At 32.9% G+C, this 21,977-nt stretch overlaps 1 protein-coding gene across 2 annotated transcripts in view; it reads left to right on the forward strand.

The window, feature by feature from the left end:
• Vps13 (vacuolar protein sorting 13C) overlaps nt 1-21,977 on the forward strand; it is an 84,830-nt gene that overhangs the window by 14,559 nt on the left and 48,294 nt on the right. For both annotated transcript variants that reach the window (XM_088271983.1, XM_088271984.1), the window contains exons 8-22: nt 1,740-1,851; nt 2,876-3,113; nt 5,838-5,971; nt 7,206-7,329; nt 8,165-8,317; nt 8,845-9,022; nt 10,143-10,336; nt 10,440-10,509; nt 12,289-12,439; nt 12,872-13,137; nt 14,072-14,209; nt 15,277-15,391; nt 16,240-16,472; nt 19,519-19,674; nt 21,283-21,522. In XM_088271983.1, the coding sequence (XP_088128109.1) occupies nt 1,740-1,851; nt 2,876-3,113; nt 5,838-5,971; nt 7,206-7,329; nt 8,165-8,317; nt 8,845-9,022; nt 10,143-10,336; nt 10,440-10,509; nt 12,289-12,439; nt 12,872-13,137; nt 14,072-14,209; nt 15,277-15,391; nt 16,240-16,472; nt 19,519-19,674; nt 21,283-21,522 (2,502 nt within the window). The remainder of the gene's footprint in view (nt 1-1,739; nt 1,852-2,875; nt 3,114-5,837; nt 5,972-7,205; nt 7,330-8,164; nt 8,318-8,844; nt 9,023-10,142; nt 10,337-10,439; nt 10,510-12,288; nt 12,440-12,871; nt 13,138-14,071; nt 14,210-15,276; nt 15,392-16,239; nt 16,473-19,518; nt 19,675-21,282; nt 21,523-21,977) is intronic.

Consider the following 21,977-nt stretch of genomic DNA (forward strand, 5'->3'; position numbering starts at 1 on the left):
GAAACGATCAATGCAATCTATTTTTGTATGAAATGGATCCGGGGTAGAAGAAATAAATGACACATCCGGGAAAACGATTATTCGAGGAACGATAGATAGAGGTTTCACTGTATATCGTTTTCATCTGGCAAAACTCTCTAATCGACTGTTGCTGCGTGACCTATCTCTGATTTAGCACTCGTTATTAAATACTATTGCGCAAAATATGAACTCATTTAAAAATTTTAAAAAAAAACACCAAACTGAGTATTTAACGTAGATTTTTATATTTAAGATTTCCAGGAGTGATCAGGTCTTTAAGAACAGTGTCCGTCGATGGTTGCTTAGCATTGGAAGGGACAAGGTAGAAAGTGAATTAATTAAAGTCCAGGTGTAATTATCTTTTTGAAAAACCTTTAAACTGTAAATTATTTTTGTATCTCCTGTATGTCATGTTTATAATCTAACAATTAAAAAAAATATATATAAAAAAAATAAATAATAATAATTAAAAATTGTATTAACATGTTAGTATTCGGCTCAACACAGGCCATGCCTAAAGAGCCGTAATACGTATAAGAAATGTATATATGAAATGAATATGTATATTGATTGTATCTATGTATTATGAAAATAAAAATATTAAAAAATAAATAAATAAAAATAAATATTTTTACATTTTTTTTACGGACTTCTTACTACAAAAAAATATTTATTACTATTTACAATGCATTTTTCTTTGTTTGATGAACACTTCACTAAGCAGAACCCATGACAAGATATTTGTGGAGGTCCTCCAAAAAATCTGTATTTCCAACATTGCACAAAAAATCCTTTAAATGCAAATCTGTTCTATTTACTGTTTTCTATCGAAATCTTAATTAAAGTTGCGACAAAACGTGACCAATCCTGTGTTAAACCAATATGAAATCATTAAATCGCACCAAAACATAACAATTTTAAAAGTTAGAATTCATGATTACTTAATATCATTTATAATTGAAATGTAACGTTTTAGTGAGGACCTCCGTATTTGTTCTTGTTATGAAAATTGTATGTAGGAAATACAAATAATACTACACAAAATAAAGTAATATAAATAAGATGAACTACATGTACATGATTAAGCGCAATGAGAAATTCTAGGTACACGGATAATATCAACAAATGAAACATTGCAACAATAATAATTTTTTTATTCTCCTTATTTTGGTATTCCCCCTCCGTAGTGTAATGGTCAGCACGCTCGGCTACCGTCCTGGAGGTCCCGGGTTCGATTCCCAAGGGGGGTAAAATAAATATAAGTGATTTTTTCACTGTCATATTTATTCAATATTACCCTGGACTGGTACCTGAAGCGGAGGGTTGATCACCTTTTCTTCATGTGTAAACGATCAAGATAACACTGCGTTTATATGACGCAGTGCCCTATGCACCATTGGGGTGCGGATAAGGGTTTTATTATTATTATTATTTTGGTAGGGTAACCAACATCAAATACTTCTCAAGTTCTATCTACATATATCAAGAAGCCACTTTTTAACTTGTTTTTCAAAAGTGAAAATAATTAATTTCTAATCTTATATAAAGTTACGTAACATTACATAGTTTGGGTATTATATTTAAATTCTCAGATCATTATTGGTACATTACATATTTTTTATTGTTAGAGTATGCATTTTTCTATAAATTATTATTTTTATTTTTCAATTCTGTTGCTTGCTTCGTATGTAATTTAACACATAGTTTTTTTTCACAAGGTCGAGCGGCTTGGGAAGGCGAAAGAGGAAGCGAACAAGAAAAAGGGATGGTTTAGCTGGTGGGGAGGGGCTAATAAAGAAGATGAAGATTTGTCAAAATCTACCGATATAAGTATGTTTTTTTCTAAAAAAAATCTGATGTTTTTATTATTGTTTTAAAAACTAAATTAAATAAACCATCCACAGATATCGGTTACTCCTTTCAAGAACGTCATATCTTAAAAAAACTTGATTTTTCAGGAGAATGTTTTTAAAGTTTAAAAATATAATACAATATATTAAAAATAAAAATCAAGCCACTTATTGAACTTTTTACTGTGCAACAGTTCTTTTTAGGTAAAACTTGAATGTTTTTTCTCCATTTGAAAAATATTTAGTATATTTAAAAAAATAATTAAACAACACCTTTTCTTTAAAATGAAAAAACAACACTTTCTGCCCTGTAGCGGGTAAATATTAAGTTAAAAATATGCCGCTTTTGCTGGGATATAGTACATTTTCTGGGCATACCGAAAACATGCACAACTAAAAGTTGACGATTTTTGATTTATGACTTTCTTGAAAGGAATGAGCGATATGTGTCTCTTAAACTATACACTCCCCTTTTACAGCGTGTACAAATGAGCCCTGTTTGTGATTTTCACATTCGTCCTTATTACTACATACAACACACTGTCTTACCTTACTCCCTGGTAATTTTTCCAATCCAAAACATTGACATTGTAAGGGATCCAACGTAAATGCGTATGAATTGAAAAAATATAAAAAAGAAAGAAAAAAAAGTTAATTTGTCAATACAATTAATCAAATCTTCACTTCATCTTCTTGCTCAATGCTGAGCGTCGTGGTCTTCTGGAATGTCAGGCACTTGGTGCACAAGTCCTCTCCATTCTTCCCGGTCCTGGGCCAACTTGATCAAATAAATTAATGTGATTAGAGCAATTAATTAATCAAATAAATTGCTCTAATCACATGCGCTGCTACATAACCTCTGTACTAATAAAATTGTACTGATCCCGAGTTGAAAATTCGACTCTCCGCAATTTGAAGTAGGATCGCAAAGTATAAGATTCAACTCTCAGCAGTATAATGGTTAAGTTTCTTGATTGTTTCATTATTTAATTTTATTTTTACAGTGAGACAGTTTGAAAAAGCGATGACTCCCGATGAAAAATCAAAACTTTACCAAGCGATTGACTACCAGGAAAATACTGCTCCCACCCATTTGCCCATAGAATTCGTGGCTACCGAGTGCCATTTTACCCTCGGTTGTCTCGTGCTCAATGTCACAGATGACGTCAACGATGTTGTCACATCTCGGCTCAACCATGTGCAGGCTTCCTTTGAGCAACGACCGAGTGCAAACGCTATGAGGTACATATTAACCACTAATGCTAGGGTTTTTTTTAAAAATAAAAAGTGTTTAAAAAACCAGTTTTTTTAAAATGCTTTATTGTTATTTTATTATAGTATTTTTTTATTTATTTTATTTTATTTCATAATACATAAATACATTCAATATACATATTCATTTCATATATACATTTATTATACGTATTACGGCTCTTTATGCATGGCCTGTGTTGAGCCGAATACTAACATGTTAATACAATTTTTATATTATTTTTTAATTTTTTAATACTGTATTTTTTTTAATTATTATATTATAAAGATAACATACAGGAGATACAAAAATAATTTACAGTTTAAAGGTTTTTCAAAAAGATAATTACACCTGGACTTTAATTAATTCACTTTCTACCTTGTCCCTTCCAATGCGAAGCAACCATCGACGGACACTGTTCTTAAAGACCTGATCACTCCTGGAAATCTTAATGGTTTCGGGCAGCAAATTAAATATTTTTGGCGCAAGGAATGAAAATTTTTTTTGAGTAAAAATGTATACACTTTTCAAATAGAATATAACAATTTCAGCATATTTAATTTACAATAACGTCTACAATATTTTGTACTAATTCACTGTCGAAAAAGTAATTGAAAAATTCAAAATTGGAAAGCATTTAGCGCGCAAACGTGACTCGTTCAAAAGTATGAAGCAGTTAAAAAATAAATCATTGGATAATAAATATTTGGCCGAATTTGTATTTATTTACACATGACATGACTAAAAGTGTGTAAATATTATTTGGCTGTATATGTCTGTTATGTAGGTACTGTGTTCGATTCCCAGGGGGACTTAAATAAATATATGTGATGTTTTCACTCTAATATTTATTCAATATCACCCTGGACTGGTATTTGAAGCGGAGGGCTGATCACCTTTGCTTCATGTGTTAACGATCAAAATGACACTGCGTTTATGTGATGCAGTGCCCTATGCACCATTGGGGTGCGGATAAGGGTTTTATTTTATAATATGTATATATAAATATAAATATAAATTTATGTATATTTTAATAAAAAATATGATTTTGTCACATTAGATTAAATTTGGTTATTACATTCGGTCATATGTCTGTTCGGGCAAATGTGCATTAGCGAAATATCCGGGAGCCGTTCAACATCTAGTAGCGGTACCGGTATTTCAATGTGAGTTAACTTTTTAGTTATCATTGCATTAACATATTTTATTATGTTATTGTTTTTTCCTTCAGCGGTAAAGTACTTGAGTGTCTATGTATGTATTTCATTGTTTCGAATCAATGTCACACTTTCAGCTGAGCACCAAACATGGTCACAATGTTGCTATTCATTTGTGCTAAATTAAAATACGTATCTGTCACTTGATTTCTAGATGCATTCCATTCCAAGTATGGGGGGCTAATGTTGTATACATACAAGGCGGTACTCTATAGAAAAGCATACGTGTTATGCATCATAGAAAAAATTGCTTCGACTAAATTTATAAGCATAAAAATGCAAATGTTCATATGATCCAAATCTTTAATGTGTTAAAGTTAATCATTCATTGTTTTGAACGTTTGACACAATGTTGCATTCGAATATGCTCAAATTTGTATCTATCTATAAAAATAAAAAAGTAAATGAGAATGTTGTAAAAAAAAAGGTTTTTTGACCGCAATGGCAGCGCCATCTATTGAATATAACTGCAATACATGCATTACTAAAGTCGCTCATAGTGGACAGCGTGCTTCTTGACAGCTGCTTAAGTATTGTATATCCATGAGCATTGCGAAATTTAACTTATCTTTCTTTTAAATTTAACCCGATTGAGCCACAGCAATGCATATCTAAATACAGGTAGTGTAAAAATAAATCCGTAACACAAATGTATGATATCGCAAAAGTTTATTCACAGAGAGTTTGCATTTTTCACGGTCTCTGCTGATCTTGCTATATTTTGTCACAAAATAGAAAAGTTTAACTGCTCATGGTCAGTTGTGCTGCGAGTAGAAAAGGATTGATGAAAATTATAGTATCGGCTGTTATCGTTGCATTGTCAACTATTGCCAATTATTATTTGCTATTTTATATTATATCTTTATCTTGAAACCATTTAAATAATAATCACCAAAGAAACGAAAAACGTATAAGATTTGTTTTCCATTTAACAAATTGAGTTAGAGCAATGCGTGCCCAGGTACAGCTAGTACATAATAAATGTTTTCATTAATTAATTTGGCAGTAACTTTGTGGTAATATCTATCTATTTTAAATTTTATTTTCATTTGGTAAATATGTATGTACCATTATTTCTTGAAATCTATTGCGACATGTGTTTTGATGCATTCTGCAGCATTTTCAAATACTGTATTTGAATATCATCCGGAATGCGTTGAAATGCGTGTCACAATGGATTGTAAGAAATAGGGTATTTAACGAGTGAAATTTAAATTATAATAATAATAATAAAACCCTTACCGCACCCCAATGGTGCATAGGGCACTGCTTCATATAAACGCAGTGTTATCTCAATCGTTTTTACACATGAAGGAAAGGTGATCAGCCCTCCACTTCAGGTACCAGTCCAGTGTAATATTGAATAAATATTAGAGTGAATCGAACCCGGGACCTCCAGAACGGTAGCCGAGCATGGTGACCATTACACTACGGAGGCAGACAAATTATAAATTCATTCAAGTAAATGTGTTGTATTTTTCTTTTTGCTTCTTTCAGGGTTGTCGTTCGAATGCAAGAATTTACGGTATCGGGTGTGGAACAAAAGGGCATGACTCCTCGTCTTGTGAAGTCCAAACAGATCACTCCAGGAATAAGTCTCCTCGATGTCATGTTCGAAACGAATCCACTTGGTAAAGTGCTCTTGCATAATTTGGTGACGTTGATCACGAATCCGAAGCTAGTTTTTGCCTATCCATTTTCAGTTTTTTGCTTAATGAACTTTACAGTAAATAATACTATTTATTTTTAATTTTGAGAATAGTCAAATGTACCGTAGGGTTGCCATTCATGTCACGTAGTGTCCCGATATCAAATTCATATGAAATACATAAATTAAAATTTCACCTTAGTTGTAAACAATTATGTCATATAAAAGAAAAACCTTAGTGAAGTAAATTTAATAAGTCTTCACAATCCTGGAAATATATTCTTCTCTTTCTTAACCTCATCTGCACCCAGTAGTGCATAGGGCACTGCATCAAATTGATTCAATGTTAAGTTGATTTTTAGTTATATGAAGGCAAGGTTATCAGTTTTATTGGAGTCAAAAATATTTATAATTAAAATGTATCTTATGTTTTAATTTTAAATCAAACACAGATTTTTTGAGTGTACTAAGTTGTATTTTATTAACAAAAACACATAAAAAATTATATTTTGACAATTGTTTCGCCTTGTTAGGGCATTATCAACAAACATTCGTTTGATAATGCCCTAACTAGGCGAAACAATTGTCACAATATAATTTTTTATGTGTTTTTGTTAATAAAATACAACTAAGTAGACTAAAAAAATGTGTGTTTGATTTAAAATTAATACATAAATTAAAATGGAGTTCTACAAATTAAACGCCAAATCAATGAATAAAATGTATCTTTGTTTGAAAATCACAATAAATATTTTATTATAATTAAGTTAGAATAAAATATTTATAGTGATTTTAAAACAAAGTTACATTTTAATTATAAAATGGAAAATCACAAGGTTAGTGCTTCAAATATAAATTATATTTAAAAAAATATATTTTCACCCTACCGAGAATCGGACCCTGAGCCTTCAGCAAAGCAGCTAAATGCCGTTCCATTAAACTATGGAGGCGAAAAAATATAAAAACTAAAAATTAATTCTAGGAAAATCTTGAAAACATTTTGTGTCCTGAAAATTATGAATAAAAGTCTTCTAAATCCCTTTTCTGTCGTTTGGGAGTAGACCACTCTTTTTGACCTTTTCAAAAGTTAAAATATCTCAACTGTATCTAGGGAAAATATGACAACTCTAATGTATTGACATTTTTTTAAAATGCATTACTGACTGAGTTACGAACCTGTTATTTTATTTTAAATGTAATCTTTGGTAATCCTTTAGACGGTAATTGTGGACAGCGAGTCAAGGTGTCGGCCAGACCACTGCAGATGGTGTACGATGCTCAGACTATAATAAAGATAGTTGATGTATTCAAACCTCCCGAGGAATCCAGTGCTTTGAGTCAGTAAGTGGGAATCGTTTCTAAGTTTTAAAAATATACATGTGTACATTATATTATACTTTTTATTAGAGTGGAACCCGGCTGTAAGAAATGCTGGGATATTTTTACTCTTTTAAAGAAGTGTCTCTTATACAGGGTGGCGCAAAATTAATCACGCTATCGGAAGATGTTATAATTTTTGCAAACGGCGTTGTACATTTATCATATTTGACATTTGTGAACTGGACAGCTGCAGTATATATTTAAATTTTTAACCTATAATATAGAACTCTCACAATAAATTAAATATGAATTTTTTTATTTATTCGATTTCCTTTTAATCTTCATAGTTTCTGATATCCCATCATACATTTCAAATTCATTATACATTAAAAAAATTTACAAATATGATTTTTTCTTTATGGTAATGTATTCCTATAAATCTTATGGTGGGGACTGACCGGAGCCATTTCGTCATAACGAAACACGTTACGATGCGAGCGACGTTACGACGTTACGACGAAATGTTCTGATCAGCCCCACCGTTACAATTATGGACATAACTACTTTATACAATTTTACTTAATAAAATATTTTGGTATTAAATGATGAATTTTTTGTGTATTAATATGATACTATTATAAATGAGAATCATTGGAAAAACACATTTTGTCAGAAAAATATGCCTTGTGTATCCGTGTTGTAGTAATTATTTATTTTATTAAATTTCAAGATAACTTTGAAACTGTGATCTGAAAATAACTTCATTGATCTCTTAAGAGCTCACCATCAGATTTATTATTGTAACAGGTTCACTCATTTCCACTTGATAGTTAAGATTATTGTTTACACATTGTAGGTTACAAGCTGCTGCGGAAAATAGACTGTCTAATTTGAAAGAGAAGTCATCTTTGGGTCTCCAGTATGCTGTCCATCAACATACGATAGTCGATATAGATATAGACATCTGTTCATCTTATTTGATCATGCCTCATTCCGGAATATACACAAAGTGAGTGATACTCCTAACCTACCCTTTAACTAACTTTTACCTCCGAAGAATCAATCTTTCCATCGACTGTCTAACTTCACCTAAATTTGTTTTAATAAACAAATTACAAACAATTGAAATAACCTAAAAGAACACTCTGCTTATCATTCATCGTTCACTTTGTGTAATACCACTTTAATAAACACAAATTTGTGACTGCCAGGTTTCAGAATAATCATGCTATCATCAGGTTATTAAAATGAAATTAAAACAGTCTGATATCTATACAAAAATAAAATTTTGAAAGAGAGAATGATTTTTTTTTGCATAAATGTCAGACCGTAACAATTTTATTTTAATGAGCTGGTGACGAAATGATTACCAAAACCGGTAGTCACGAATTAGTGTTTATTAAAGTGATTTTACATAATGTGAATGATGAATGATAAGGAGAGTGTTATATTACTAAACCACAAAGTTAACAATGCTTTTAATATACAAAATATAACCTACAAGAGTTTCAAATAATAAATACATCATTTTGATAGGAACGAATCATGTGCAGTAGTAAACTTTGGTGCCATCAATGTGAAATCCGCCCCAAGATCTGAGAAGTCACTCGATGTACACCAACTATTCAAAGAGGGCGCCGACGATGAAGAAATATTTAAGCAAGCGATGAAGCACTCTTATGATAAATTCATTCTAGAATTTACCGAAATACAAGTAAGTTGTTTTGTAATTTATAAAAATAATTTATGTATTAATTTATAGACGAACTGAAGCAAGGCTTAAGGCGTTTGTGCACTACACGGAATTACACGAAATTTTACCATCCGGCACGTCAGTTAGCATATAAAACGGATGATTGGCTTGGATTGGCTTGTGCTTTTGTCCATCTTTCTTCGGATCGGTGCTCTAGATCGATGGGTGAACACGTTGCGCGTAGATTCAATCACGCTAAACTGTCGTAGTTACTTTCATTTTTCAAAACCGGACTGCCGGACGGTTAAATTCCGTGTAGTGCAAAAGCGTCCTTAATTTCAGTTTTGCATATCCATATTAGGTTTTTTTCTTTTCTAAAAAAATTTCTTAACTAACATTTTATTGAGATTTCATCATACACAGATATGGCTTTTTATTTTTTTATTATCATTATTTTTATATTTTATACATTGATATAAAAAATAATTATTTAGTTGTCATTTTAAATGTTAAAATAACTATTAGTTTTAATGCACCCTTCAAATTTTTCCTTACGAAAAAGGCGCTATATACATTATCCAATAAATAAATCAATAAATATATCAAGAAAAATTGCAATACATACATGACAGTAAAAACTCAGATGGGTATAGAAGTTCAATCATGGTTAGAATAGTGAATACAGTTTGTATGTAAAGTGATCACGAGCCAGCCAGTCATTAATGAGTTGTGAGCTTTGTAAATACTGAGACTAACACATTCCCATTTTACAAAGATCTTTAAATAATAATAATAAATTTGGATAATTTGTAAAGCGCCATTTTCGTAAAATACTACCTCAAGGGCGCTTCACTGTGAATGAATTGGTGGAAATGACTTAGCAAACAAATGTGTTTTTAGTTTTTTTCTAAAGATCATCTCACTCTCACTATTTCTAACCATTGGTGGAAGAGCATTTCACGCCATCGCAACAGCAAAGGCTCGCTCGCTAAATTTAGTGCGCTGGTTGCGAGCTGGTAAGATCACTTTGCCCATTGCAGTTGTTGTAGCCGATCGAAGCGTGAGATGTCTATCAATCAATTCATCTTTGTCTCTTTTGCCTATAAAAAAGAAAGAAGATTCAAATGATTCTCATAATCAGGTGGTGATAGCAGACAAGGGTGAAGATTGGAAGTCCAGCATCATGCAGTCTACAGCCACTCCCCTTCACTTGCTGCAACCGACGACCCTCAAGATCGAAATAGACAAGTGTCTGATTACAAACGATCCCAGACTTCCAAAAGTCAAAATTGCCGGCCACCTTCCTCACATTGGAATCGATGTCTCTGAAGACAGGTTACACAGTTTGAATATGTCAAATTAATAGTTTTATAATATTACACTTAAATGTATTTAGTTTTAATTTAATATGATTACTTACTTTATGTGTATTCCATAGATTAATGACGCTGATTGAGATTTTATTCAGTGTTCCCTTCCCCAAAAATGAACAAGTCGCCCCTATAAAGGTAAGATTTCTGTTGTTGTTTTATTAAGGGATTTTTTTAAAACAAAAAAGGTCCCGGAACTCATTTCATGTCAAGCTTTTTGGTAAAAAAAATATGTATTCAAATATCATTCAAATATTTATTACAATACCATATATTATAATTTTGATGAATTATATAAATGTAGATTGTAATTACGTAAGCGCAAACATTGTTTACGAAACGTCTAATTGATTTGAAAATTTAAAAAAAAATACATTTGTGAAAAAAGGTGCCAAAACGCCGTTCTACTGCGTTACATGGAAAAAATCCTTGGTTTTACTACAGCTTAAACATTTTTCGGTATTGTTGGTCATGAAATTGTGTATGTTTTTACAACAGTTAATGTTTGCATTTTTTCTGTTTATTTATTTGATCATACACATAATAACAACTTTAAATTATGAATCCTGACACTCTTTATCATTCATCATTTTGTGTAATACTACTTAAAAACCGGTTTTGGAATAACCTGTCCATCATCAGGTTGACTGTAGACTACAAGTCAACTGTAGATGAATAGACGATGAATGATAAGGAGAGTGTTATATTACCATACCACAAAGTTAACAATGGTTTTAATATACAAAATAAATGATGAATCCTCACTGGGTTTTCCAATCTTGTGTACTAAATTATTTATTCATTACACTTATCATGAATCATGCATACCTGAATGACAAAACCAAATCCAATAATTAATAGCTCTTTTATAAATATTTCTGTTATTTAATTGAAATGAAACAGGAGGGAGAAGTACCAAAAATAATAGTAATTAAAAACAAAGTTCTAGTTTTATTTTATAATGTTTTATAAAATACACCACAAAGTATCTAAAAAAACTGTTTATTGATGATTTTATGGATAGTGAAGTAGGTTACAGAGCAGGCCTGGCCAACCTAAATTGCACCCCGGGCCGCATCGATGACATAAAATTTTCCCAAGGGCTGCATACAGACATTAGATTTTTTATTTTATAACAACAAATTTCATACTTATTGATTTTTTGTAAGTATTATAAATAATTTGAGTGCAGAGGTAATCAGAAAGTACAATCAGGGTAATTGTGAAAAAGAAACATTACTACAACCAGATGTGAGAAGAAAACACACATTGAATGAACAAAAAATATATTTGTATTGTAATAAACATTTTGAAAATTTTTAACAATCTAAATTATTAATTCGGACACATAAACCAAACAATATTTACAATTTTATATTAAATTAAATCAATTTATATCTATTTTAGAAATTAAATCAATTTATCAATGATCATTCAGTGCGAGATTTAGTTTCTTTTCGCCTACTTAATTTTTCTAAATCTAGTTAAAGTTGCACACCTTGACTGGTTTTCGAGATTTTTTGAGATTGCCTTAAATTGGCAATGCTGAAGAGCGTGCGAACGGATAATGTTCACTGTTTTTATAACAACGTGCATGACTTGGCTCACAGATAATACTTGAGGGCATAAACTTTGTTGATGTATCACAAATATATCACTGGTTTAAAAATATATTCTTCATACATGACCGCGGGCTGCACGTAAGGTGCGTTGCGGGCCGCAGGTTGGCCACCCTTGTTAAAGAGCTTTATTACAAAATATGTACTATTTGATGTGTTTCTACATTTTTGATTGTGTATTCTATGAATGTTTTCATGTAATGTGTTATTGGTGATTTGAGTGGCATTTACCAGGAAGACACATGTAACATGCATTATAACAATGCCATAAATTTGTTTACATTTTATCTTTTTTCAGACTGCCGAATCCCGATCATCAAGTCTATCTTTACTGAAATATTTTGACCCCGCAGAGAATAAAAAGCGACAAACTGACCGAAAACCTAAAACTACCATAGAAGAAGACTTTGTGCAACTGACTGAAGTCGAAGCTAATTTCATCATGGGAGGTGAACTATATTTCTATTCAGTAAAGACACTTAATTTCAAATTAAAAGAAATATTTTTTTTAAATAAAAAAAAAAAATACTGGAGATGCCAATCGATAATGTGAATTATTAGAATTGATAAATAATTTTTGGGGAAATTATATTTTAAATTACGAAATATGAAAAATTTAAAATAATTTAAGTAATTAAGGAAAGTCAACATTGGGAATAATTGATTTTCTTTACTAAAAGCCCATTTAAAACATCTTAAGACGTCATTTTTGTATGAGCGGCGCTCCGTTCACAGAAAATTATGCGCCTTAAAACGCTTTTGGCAGTTAGCCGGTTAAAAGGCTTTTATTTACCCAAATAAATGCTAGTGTGCTAAATGTATTCCTTTTTCTCTTACTACCCATGTTCAGAACACGGATTGAGCTGTTCATTTCTTTTTAGAATTTATGCTGTGCGTGATGAAGAAGTCGTTAGATACCGCATTGAACGAAGAGAGTGTCAAGGCTCATCGAGTGATTTCCTTCGCTCTGAACGGATTAGAGCTGACTGCCGTGCAGCGTACCCTGACCCTGGAAGCGAGTGTCCGTCTCGGGGGAGCAGACCTCACCCTGTACCGCTCGGCTACGGCGGAACCGCTCCATCTCGTACGGACACCTCGGGGAGAGGACGATACAAGGCCTTATCTGTTTTCTGTGAAATACTGTAATGTTAGTCAATTATATTATTTCTTAATTTGGCGTTTAATTTGTAGAACTCCATTTTAATTTATGTATTAAATGTTAAATCAAACACTGATTTTTTGAGTCTACTAAGTTGTATTTTATTGTTAAAAAACACATGAAAATAAATTTTGTGATAATTGTTGTGGCATTTTCAAACGTTTGTTTGAAAATGCCATAACTAGGCGCAACAATTGTCACAAAATTGATTTTTATGTGTTTTTTTAACAATAAAATACAACTTAGTAGACTCAATAAATCAGTGTTTGATTTAACATTCAATACATAAATTATTCAATTATATTATTATTGTAAGAATATAGTCAGTTTTGTGCACACACACACTTAGACACGCACATTTATCATTTTTGACATCTCAACATAGATGAAGAAGAATACAGAAGTCTGGGCATTTACAGGGTTTACGACCATCATAGGCTTGGTTAAGTGATCGCTTTACATACGTGTTACAATCCCCAATTCTACCTGAGTTGAAATAGGGAAAGCTTTTATTAAGCAAAGACTCTTTCTATTTGTAGGTAAGGTCTGAATCTTGGATTAAATTCACATACTCGAGCCCTGCCTAAAAACATGATTGATTTTTTTTTACGTAGCTTATAATTTGGCCAGTTATTTCACAAATCTGGATTATCTCCGCTTAGGAGTTATTTTATACATTTTTGACATCTCAATATAGATGAAGAAGAATATGGAAGTCTGGCCATTCACAGGGCTTATGACCGTCATAGGCTTGGTTAAGCGGATACTTTACGTGTAACATTCACCAATTCTACCCATGATTGATAACCATACTGCTTAATTTTCGGAAATATTGATTATCTTTTATTAAGCAAAGACTCTTTCTATTTGTATGTAAGGTCTGACGACATTCATCACTGATTTTTTGTCATTTTTTTTGCAGGTAAACAAAGCTTGTCCCGATTTCCATAGTCGTTACGGATCAGTAGAACAGATGATCGTATTAGACTTTACGGTTCTACAGCTGCTATTGCATCAAGAGGGCATTCGACAATTGATTACCATTGCTAGTAATTATCAGGTAAGCTTCAATTTCATTGTTTCCGTATCTTTCAAGTTTTTTCTCTATCTATTTGACATAAATGAAACGAATAAACACGGCACCCTCTTTATCATTCACCGTTCACTTTGTGTAATACCACTTTAAAAAACAATACTTCATGAACAGCAGTTTCGGTAATATTATGCCTTACTATTGTACCTTATACAGTAGAATCGCAATATAACGAAATCCAAGGGACCAAAAAATATGAATTCGTAATAACGAATTCCCACATGTAACGAAATAAATTGAAAAAAATCATACTAGGTATGTAAAAGATACGCGCCGTTGCAAAAAAAATGTTACGCGGCTTCAAAAAAAGATCGAAAGTTCTGCAAACAAAAGAGGAAGGAGGTCATAGAGAACTAAATATGTACATATTACCATACCACAAAGTTAACAATGCTTTTAACACACTATCTGCGGGCGGATTCGTGCTCATAATAGAGATAAACATCTCTGAAAAGAAGTGATAACATTTAACCATACTGTATACATCGATATGAGATCAAAAGATGTCGCAAAAGTCATGCGTATAAATAACTTACACGAAATTTACAATGAGTCAAGTGAAAAGGTAAAATTACCCTTCCCACCCAACACCACCAGTCGAGTAAAACGGTTAAATTACCCTTCCCGCAGATAGTATGTTAATATACAGAATAAACATAGTACCGTTCTCCGTTGGATGTTATTTTCAATATTGAAAGTATGTTTTTTATTACTTGATGTATTAAATTTAAGTTTTGTACTGACATTCCTTGGTGGAACTGCATTTTATATAATAAAATAACAACTATGTTTATAATTTTATTCACATTTATTTTATTTGACCAGTGACCGGGTTTCGTCGTTACCAACATCATAAGGCCGGACCAGTCTGATGATGTTGATAATGACAAAACCCTGTTACTGGTCAAATATAATTAATGTGGAAAAAAACTATAAAGTTGTTATTTTACTATGTATGACTTGATTTAATTAATTAAATTTATTTTTACTTGATATTTTACAAAATTCACACTTTTTTTTTTACTTGTCTTTAGACGAGGTTGAATGCAGTTCAGGGAGATAGAGGTCATATTGCTTCTGCTGGCACTCCACTATCAACTATTCACGAAGATGAGGAATTAGCTTTTCCAAAGCAAGGAAAGCCGTCTCGTAAGTAAAAATTTCTTATTCCAATTGTTATTTATGAACATGATATATTCTTGGTATCTATGAGGTAATTAAAATTAAAAATATGAGGTAATTAAAATTAAAATTAAAAACTTTAGTATTGCTTAAAGTTCATAAACATTTATTTTTATTTACTATTATTGGGCTCTGGCCTTATGGTAAAATAATTCAGTAAATTCTCTCTCCGCTAATTCTAAAAATAAGATATTGTGTATTCGCATTGTAAAATGGGTAGGAAAAAACTTGTTGACTCAAAAAAACTTCTCTGAGTTTTGTTACAATCAATAAATACAGTGAAACCTTGATTATATTAACACATTTTGGATGGGTGTGTTTTTATGCCTGCAGACAGCTGGCGATGGGATTTGATAATTATGTACATATAGTTAAGACCTTAACGAAAAGATTGGTATATAAGAGTGAAGACTGACCGGAGCCATTTTGTCGTAAGGTAACATGTTACCATGCGAGCATTCATATAGTAAGTACAGCGAGCCGAGCACTCCATCCATAGTTTCGAAACTATGGATGGAGCGCTCGGCTCGCTGTAATGACTATACGAATGCATCTGAATGCTTGCTGATGCTCGCCGTGAGTGATGTTACGACATTACTTTACGATGAAATGTTCCGCTCAGTCACCACCCTAATATTCATAAAAAAACATTAGATATTTCCTTCTTTTCTGCCTTTGAAATGAGGCCGGCGCAGAAGAAAAAATACGCTTCCCGTTTTTAAGCATTAATCGACCGAACTGTGTTAACAAAGTGAAGTTCAATGTTTACCAAATACAAAAAAGATGTAAGTATTTAAAAAAAAATGTTTTTTCAGAGAGTTTGGCTAAAAAGAAAAAGAGAGGTCACGTGGAGACAATCGGTCTGAAGGTGACCATGCTTATGGAACAAGTTGGAGTGGAGATAGCCACAGAGGAGCGGTCGTTGGCCCTGATGGCAGTCACAGGACTCAAGGTGGGACTCATCATGAAGAACTCCTACACTCAAGTCAACGCCACCTTGCAGGACATCAGGGTTATAGACCACAACCCCGCCACTATACACACGCAGGTGAGTGATATGCGATCAGCTGATTAAATAAACCAGGCCTGACCAACCCAAATTACACCCCGGGCCGCATCGATGGCCTATAATTTTCCCAAGGGCCGCATACAGACATTTTATTTTTTTATAACAACGTATTTCATACTTATTGATTTTTTGTAAGTTTTATAAATAATTTGAATGCAGAGGAAATCAGAAAGTATAATTAGGGTAATAGTAAAGAAAAAAAAAACTTTACTACGACCAGATGTGAAAAGAAAACATATTTTGAACCAACAAAAAATGTATTAGTATAGTAATAACATTTTGAAAAATTTTAACAATCAAAATTATTAATTAGGATATATAAATCAAACAATATTGATAATTTTACTATAAATAAAACCAATTTATCAATGACCACTCAGTGCGAGATTGTAGTTTCTTTTCGCTTACTTAATTTTTCTAAATCTATTCCAATAGTTGCAGTTGCACACCTTAATTGGTTTTTGAGATTGTTTTAAATTGGCAATGCTGAAGAGCATGCGAACGGATATTGTTCACTGTTTTTATAACAAGATGCATGATTTGGCTCATAGATAATACTTGAAGGCATAAATTTTGTTGATAAATCAAACCATCACAAATATATCACTGATAATATTTATTAACCTTTTAACCGCGTCAACTTTGTTCCTGAGAGACGCCCGTATGCGGTATTTTGCCGTTTTTAAAATGATTACTTTTATCATGTATTTAGTTAAGAAACGATTTATTTTCCTAAACAAAAACGTTCAATGGGATTCATTGTGCCTTTTTGGTACTCTATAATACACATGTGTCACATTATTCTTGAAATATATCGTAATGTAAACAAATAACATCGTAACATAAATAAATCAAAGCACGCATCGTGTGTCACTCTTACCCGCTGGCGATGCGTAGCGTCGAGAGTGAGACAGATATAGGGCATGATTATGGCGCAGACTAATTACTGACCGCAAGAAAAATCAGGGATCTGTTCTTTTATTTATCCTTGTGATGTTACAAATCATTAGTCAGATATTTCAACAGATGTCATAAGGCCAAGGATTGACGTATTATTTTATCTAAAGTTCCACACCATGAAAAAATCCCTCCAAGTTGAACTGAGGTTCGAAACTTGGAGCAAAGTAAAAACACAAACGGTTATGTCAGCCGCGTATGGGGCATGTTTTATTAAAACACATACGGTTATGCGAGCCGCGTGGATCCGGTTAACAATATTAATTTTATGTATTATATCAAACATTGGATTATTCACGGATGAGATGTCAATTCAAAAACCTTACCGGTATGCGGTAGGATCTAACGTCATTGCATAAATACAAGTTTCAAGAATTAGTGTAACATGGATGTTCAATAATGGGCAGAATGAGGCAAAGAGAAAACATGATTCGAGACATGGCCTAGGTGACGTTGTCCATGACAGAAGGACCTACAACCTGAGGACGAGGAGAGCTTACCCCAGCAGTCCACAAAGACGATAAGTTGGGATGTAGCCAGGAAGAAGAATAACGGGCAGAATAGTGAATGTTACACAAGTGTATAAAGAGATCGCTTAAGACAGCCAAACGCCATGTCGTAAGCTTTGGGATGCTCATTCCATATACCGTAGTTGTAAAGGAGAAAGTGACTAACTACCAAAACGTAAAATGTTCAGGAGAGCCATTTAAGACACTTTTGCTTGGCAAGAAAATAAACATCAATGCAGTTAGTCATTTTTAACAAGTCAATATATTATACTTCCAAGTTTAAAATCCATCGGGATTTTTTTCATGGCGATATTAAGCTAGTAAGATATCAAATAGTCAATGATCATGTTTTTGTAAAAAAATGCACTTGGTCACTTTCTCCTGTATGACTGCGATACATGTTTCATATCAAGTTGAGACACTTTTAAAACATTGATGATTCATTAAATTTAAAAACAGATTTTTATGCATTCAATAATAGTATGTACTTGGCAAAATAATGATAAAATAATAATCATAGTATGGAGTTGGCAAAAAATGATTCAGTAGACTGAATGCAGTCGAAATGCGATCTCTCTGCGACAAATGTCTGAGAGGAAGACTGAAGAAAACTGAGCACAGTCAAGTATTGAACCAAAAAAATGTTTTCCTTATATACTGTTTTCATCATACTTTTTATGCAAGAATTTTAATACATATATTTTTCAAAAATTTATTTTATATTTTAAAAGAATAATCCGCAAAGCCCCCATTAGAGTCTTGTCTGCGGGTGGGATAGTAAGGATAGGGAAGGTAAATGTGAGAAATACATCACAAACACCCACACCAATTGAAAATAAATCATTCTTTAATTTATTTTGCACTTGGCGGGAATCAAACCCGCGACGCCAGTTTCGCAGTTGAGCGTCTACCCATCTACGCTACGGCGCCTGTCGATATGGTACAATAGCAGCAACGAGTAGCACTGACTGGCCTTGTGTTTGAAGTCAGTAACTGACGCAATGCAAATCTGGCCAAATACCAAATGACAAATCGCTCACTCCTTTCAAGAACGTCATAAATCAAAAAACTTGATTTTTCAGGAGAACGTTTTTAAATTTCAAAAATATAATACACTATATCAAAAATAAATACCAAGCCACTTATTGAACTTTTTACTGTGCAACAGATCTTTTTAGGTAAAATCTGAAGATTTTTTCTCCATTTGAAAAATATTTAGTAAATTTAAAAAAAAATTATACAATACCTTTTCTTCTAAATGCAAAAACAACACTTTTTGCCCTGTAGCGGGTAAATATTAAGTTAAAAATATGCCTCTTTTGCTGGGATATAGTACATTTTCTGGGCATTTCGAAAACCCGCACAACTGAAAATCTATGATTTTTGATTTATGACGTTCTTGAAAGGAGTGAGCGAAATGTCAGAATGATTACTTGGAAAATTACTTGAAGTGCGGTGTTGGTGATGGTCATTTATTTATTTATAAATAAATTAATAAAGCATTAACATATTATTTATCACCTGATACCCGACTAACATCTGTATCTTTCTCTACATAGATTCTATCCATTGTCGGCGGAGATGCCTTAACGTTGCAGTTAGTACTGTACAATATGGATCACTACACAAATGTGGACAGCAACGATATGGCGATTGACGCACAGATTAGTTGTATAAGAATCGTCTTCCTCAACTGGTTTGTAACATCAATGTTGGTGAGTAAATTGCGTCTCGTAATTTTAGCACACTGGCAACTTTTTATCTGGGCTATCATACAGTTTAGTCACTTAATAAATGTCTTCTGGTCACAGCACACTATCTACCAAATGGTTGCTTTGTAATCATCTTAACACACTAAGGACGGGTACTTCTTACGCCTGTGGACCGTTGGCGATGGGATTTGATGATTATGTACATATAGTTAAGACCGTAACAGAGAGATTGGTATATAATATGCATATGAAACATAATTCCTTCTTTTCTGCCTTTGAAATAAGTCCGGCGCTGAAGACAAAAACACCCTTCCCGTCCTTAAGCATCAATCAACCGATCGAGTAGAAATACCTTTCCTCTCCTTAGGGCGCTTGTGCACTACAGGGAATTTTACCGTCCGGCAGTACGGTTTTTTATAAAAAAAGTGACTACGGCAGCTTAGCGTGATCAAGTTCACGCACACCCGTGGTCACGCATGGATTGAGCGCACCGATTGAAGAAAGACGGACAAAAATACAAGCCAATCATTAGTTTTATCATGTTCACCGGACTACCGGACAGTAAAATTCCGTGTAGTGCACAAACGCCCTTAAGAGGCTTGTGCACTACCCGGAATTTTACCGTCCAGCAATCCGGTCTTGAAAAATGAAAGCGACTAGGACAGTTTAGCGTGATCGAATTTACGCGCAACGTGTTCACGCACCGATCAAGAGCACCAATCCAAAGAAAGATGGACAAAAGCACAAGCCAATCAACGTTTTAAAGCGCTAACTGACGTGCTGGACGGTAACATTCCGAGTAATTCCGTGTAGTGCACAAACGCCCTTAGTTTATATTTTAATGTAATATATTTAAAAATATAACAAATAAAAATAATTGATTCTTCTCTAATAATATTTTTTAATTTTATCTTTATATACAAGTTCATTTCAGTTTGCGTTTCAGTCTCATAATTTGTCATAAAGTACTTGGAATTTTTTTTTATCCAAGTACTTTTAATCTTAATTTTGTGTTAATTTTGGTTGTTTGGTTATTTTTTAATTTTTATTAAATGTCCAGTGACATGTTTATTAAAAAATGTATATAAAGTTATCCATAGTGTAGTGGTCAGCGCGTTCAGCTATTGTGCTGGAGGTCCCGAGTTCGATTCCCAGGCAGGTCAAAATAAATTTAAGCGATTTTTCACTATAATATTTATTTAATATTACACTGGACTGGAACTTTAAGCGCTGTGCTGATCACCTTTATTTCATGTATTTAACAATGAAGATTACACTGCTTATACACATTGCAGCGCCCTATGCACCATTGGGTGTAATAGGAATACTTACTTTATTCAGCCTTCTTCTTGTGTCCAGTATTGAACAAAGGCCTCCTTTTTTGACTTCCACAGTTCTCTGTTGGACGCGACTCTTTTCCAGTGCAGGCCCGCCAATTTCCTAATGTCATCGGACCATCTTGTCTGGGGCCTACCCACAAATACTAGCTAGCAACTAAATAATGATATTGTTTATTTTTGTGATTAAAAATTGCTCGGTTATAGTTGCCAGTGGACCTGCGCTTTTAATCTGCATGTAATTATATTTTGTAAAATATTTGTGGTCTTGCAGAGCTTCCTCAACAACTTCCAAACTGCGGTCGAAGCTATCAAGAATGCGTCTGCGATGGCAGCCGAATCCGCAAAGGCCAATGTGCAAAATGCTTACGAAAAAGCTACTAAAGTGGCTATGCATGTACGCCTGAAGGCTCCCATAGTCATCGCCCCCGAGAATTCCCAAAGTATCTACGCCGTCATGGTGGATTTCGGTTACATAACAATGACAAACAAGTTCATTGATCTTGATGTTGATGTGAGTTGATTTGATTCGTATTTTACTCTCAATTCTAACTAACCCTTTGTCACAATTATAACTGATTTTATCCACAGAAATCTCCCAGCGTTTTGCTCCAATTGCAGAGTTACTTAAGTGGAGAGAATTATGTATGTAATATCAAAAAAAGATTGAGATATTTATTTATTAGTAGAAGCATTTTTATAGTTTAAAATATTTGTGTTTCTTTGATGTGTTTGTAATTCATTGTGCTTTTTTGGAAATAATTTTATATGGCATAATTATTACATAAATTTTTATTGATTTAAATTTACATATGTGTATAGCATTGGGAAAGTTATTTTAATGTTATGTAGGCGTTATTTACAGGCATCTCTGCTCGCTTATTACATTGTAATGCATATTGCAAATTCGAATATGGTCAGTTACTAATCATTTTTTAATTTGTTTAAACTACTTAGATAATTTACCTA

Source organism: Brachycentrus maculatus, unplaced genomic scaffold, assembly GCF_059751285.1.
Source record: "Brachycentrus maculatus isolate JH-2025_06_01 unplaced genomic scaffold, ASM5975128v1 h1tg000472l, whole genome shotgun sequence".
Lineage (NCBI taxonomy): Eukaryota > Metazoa > Arthropoda > Insecta > Trichoptera > Brachycentridae > Brachycentrus > Brachycentrus maculatus.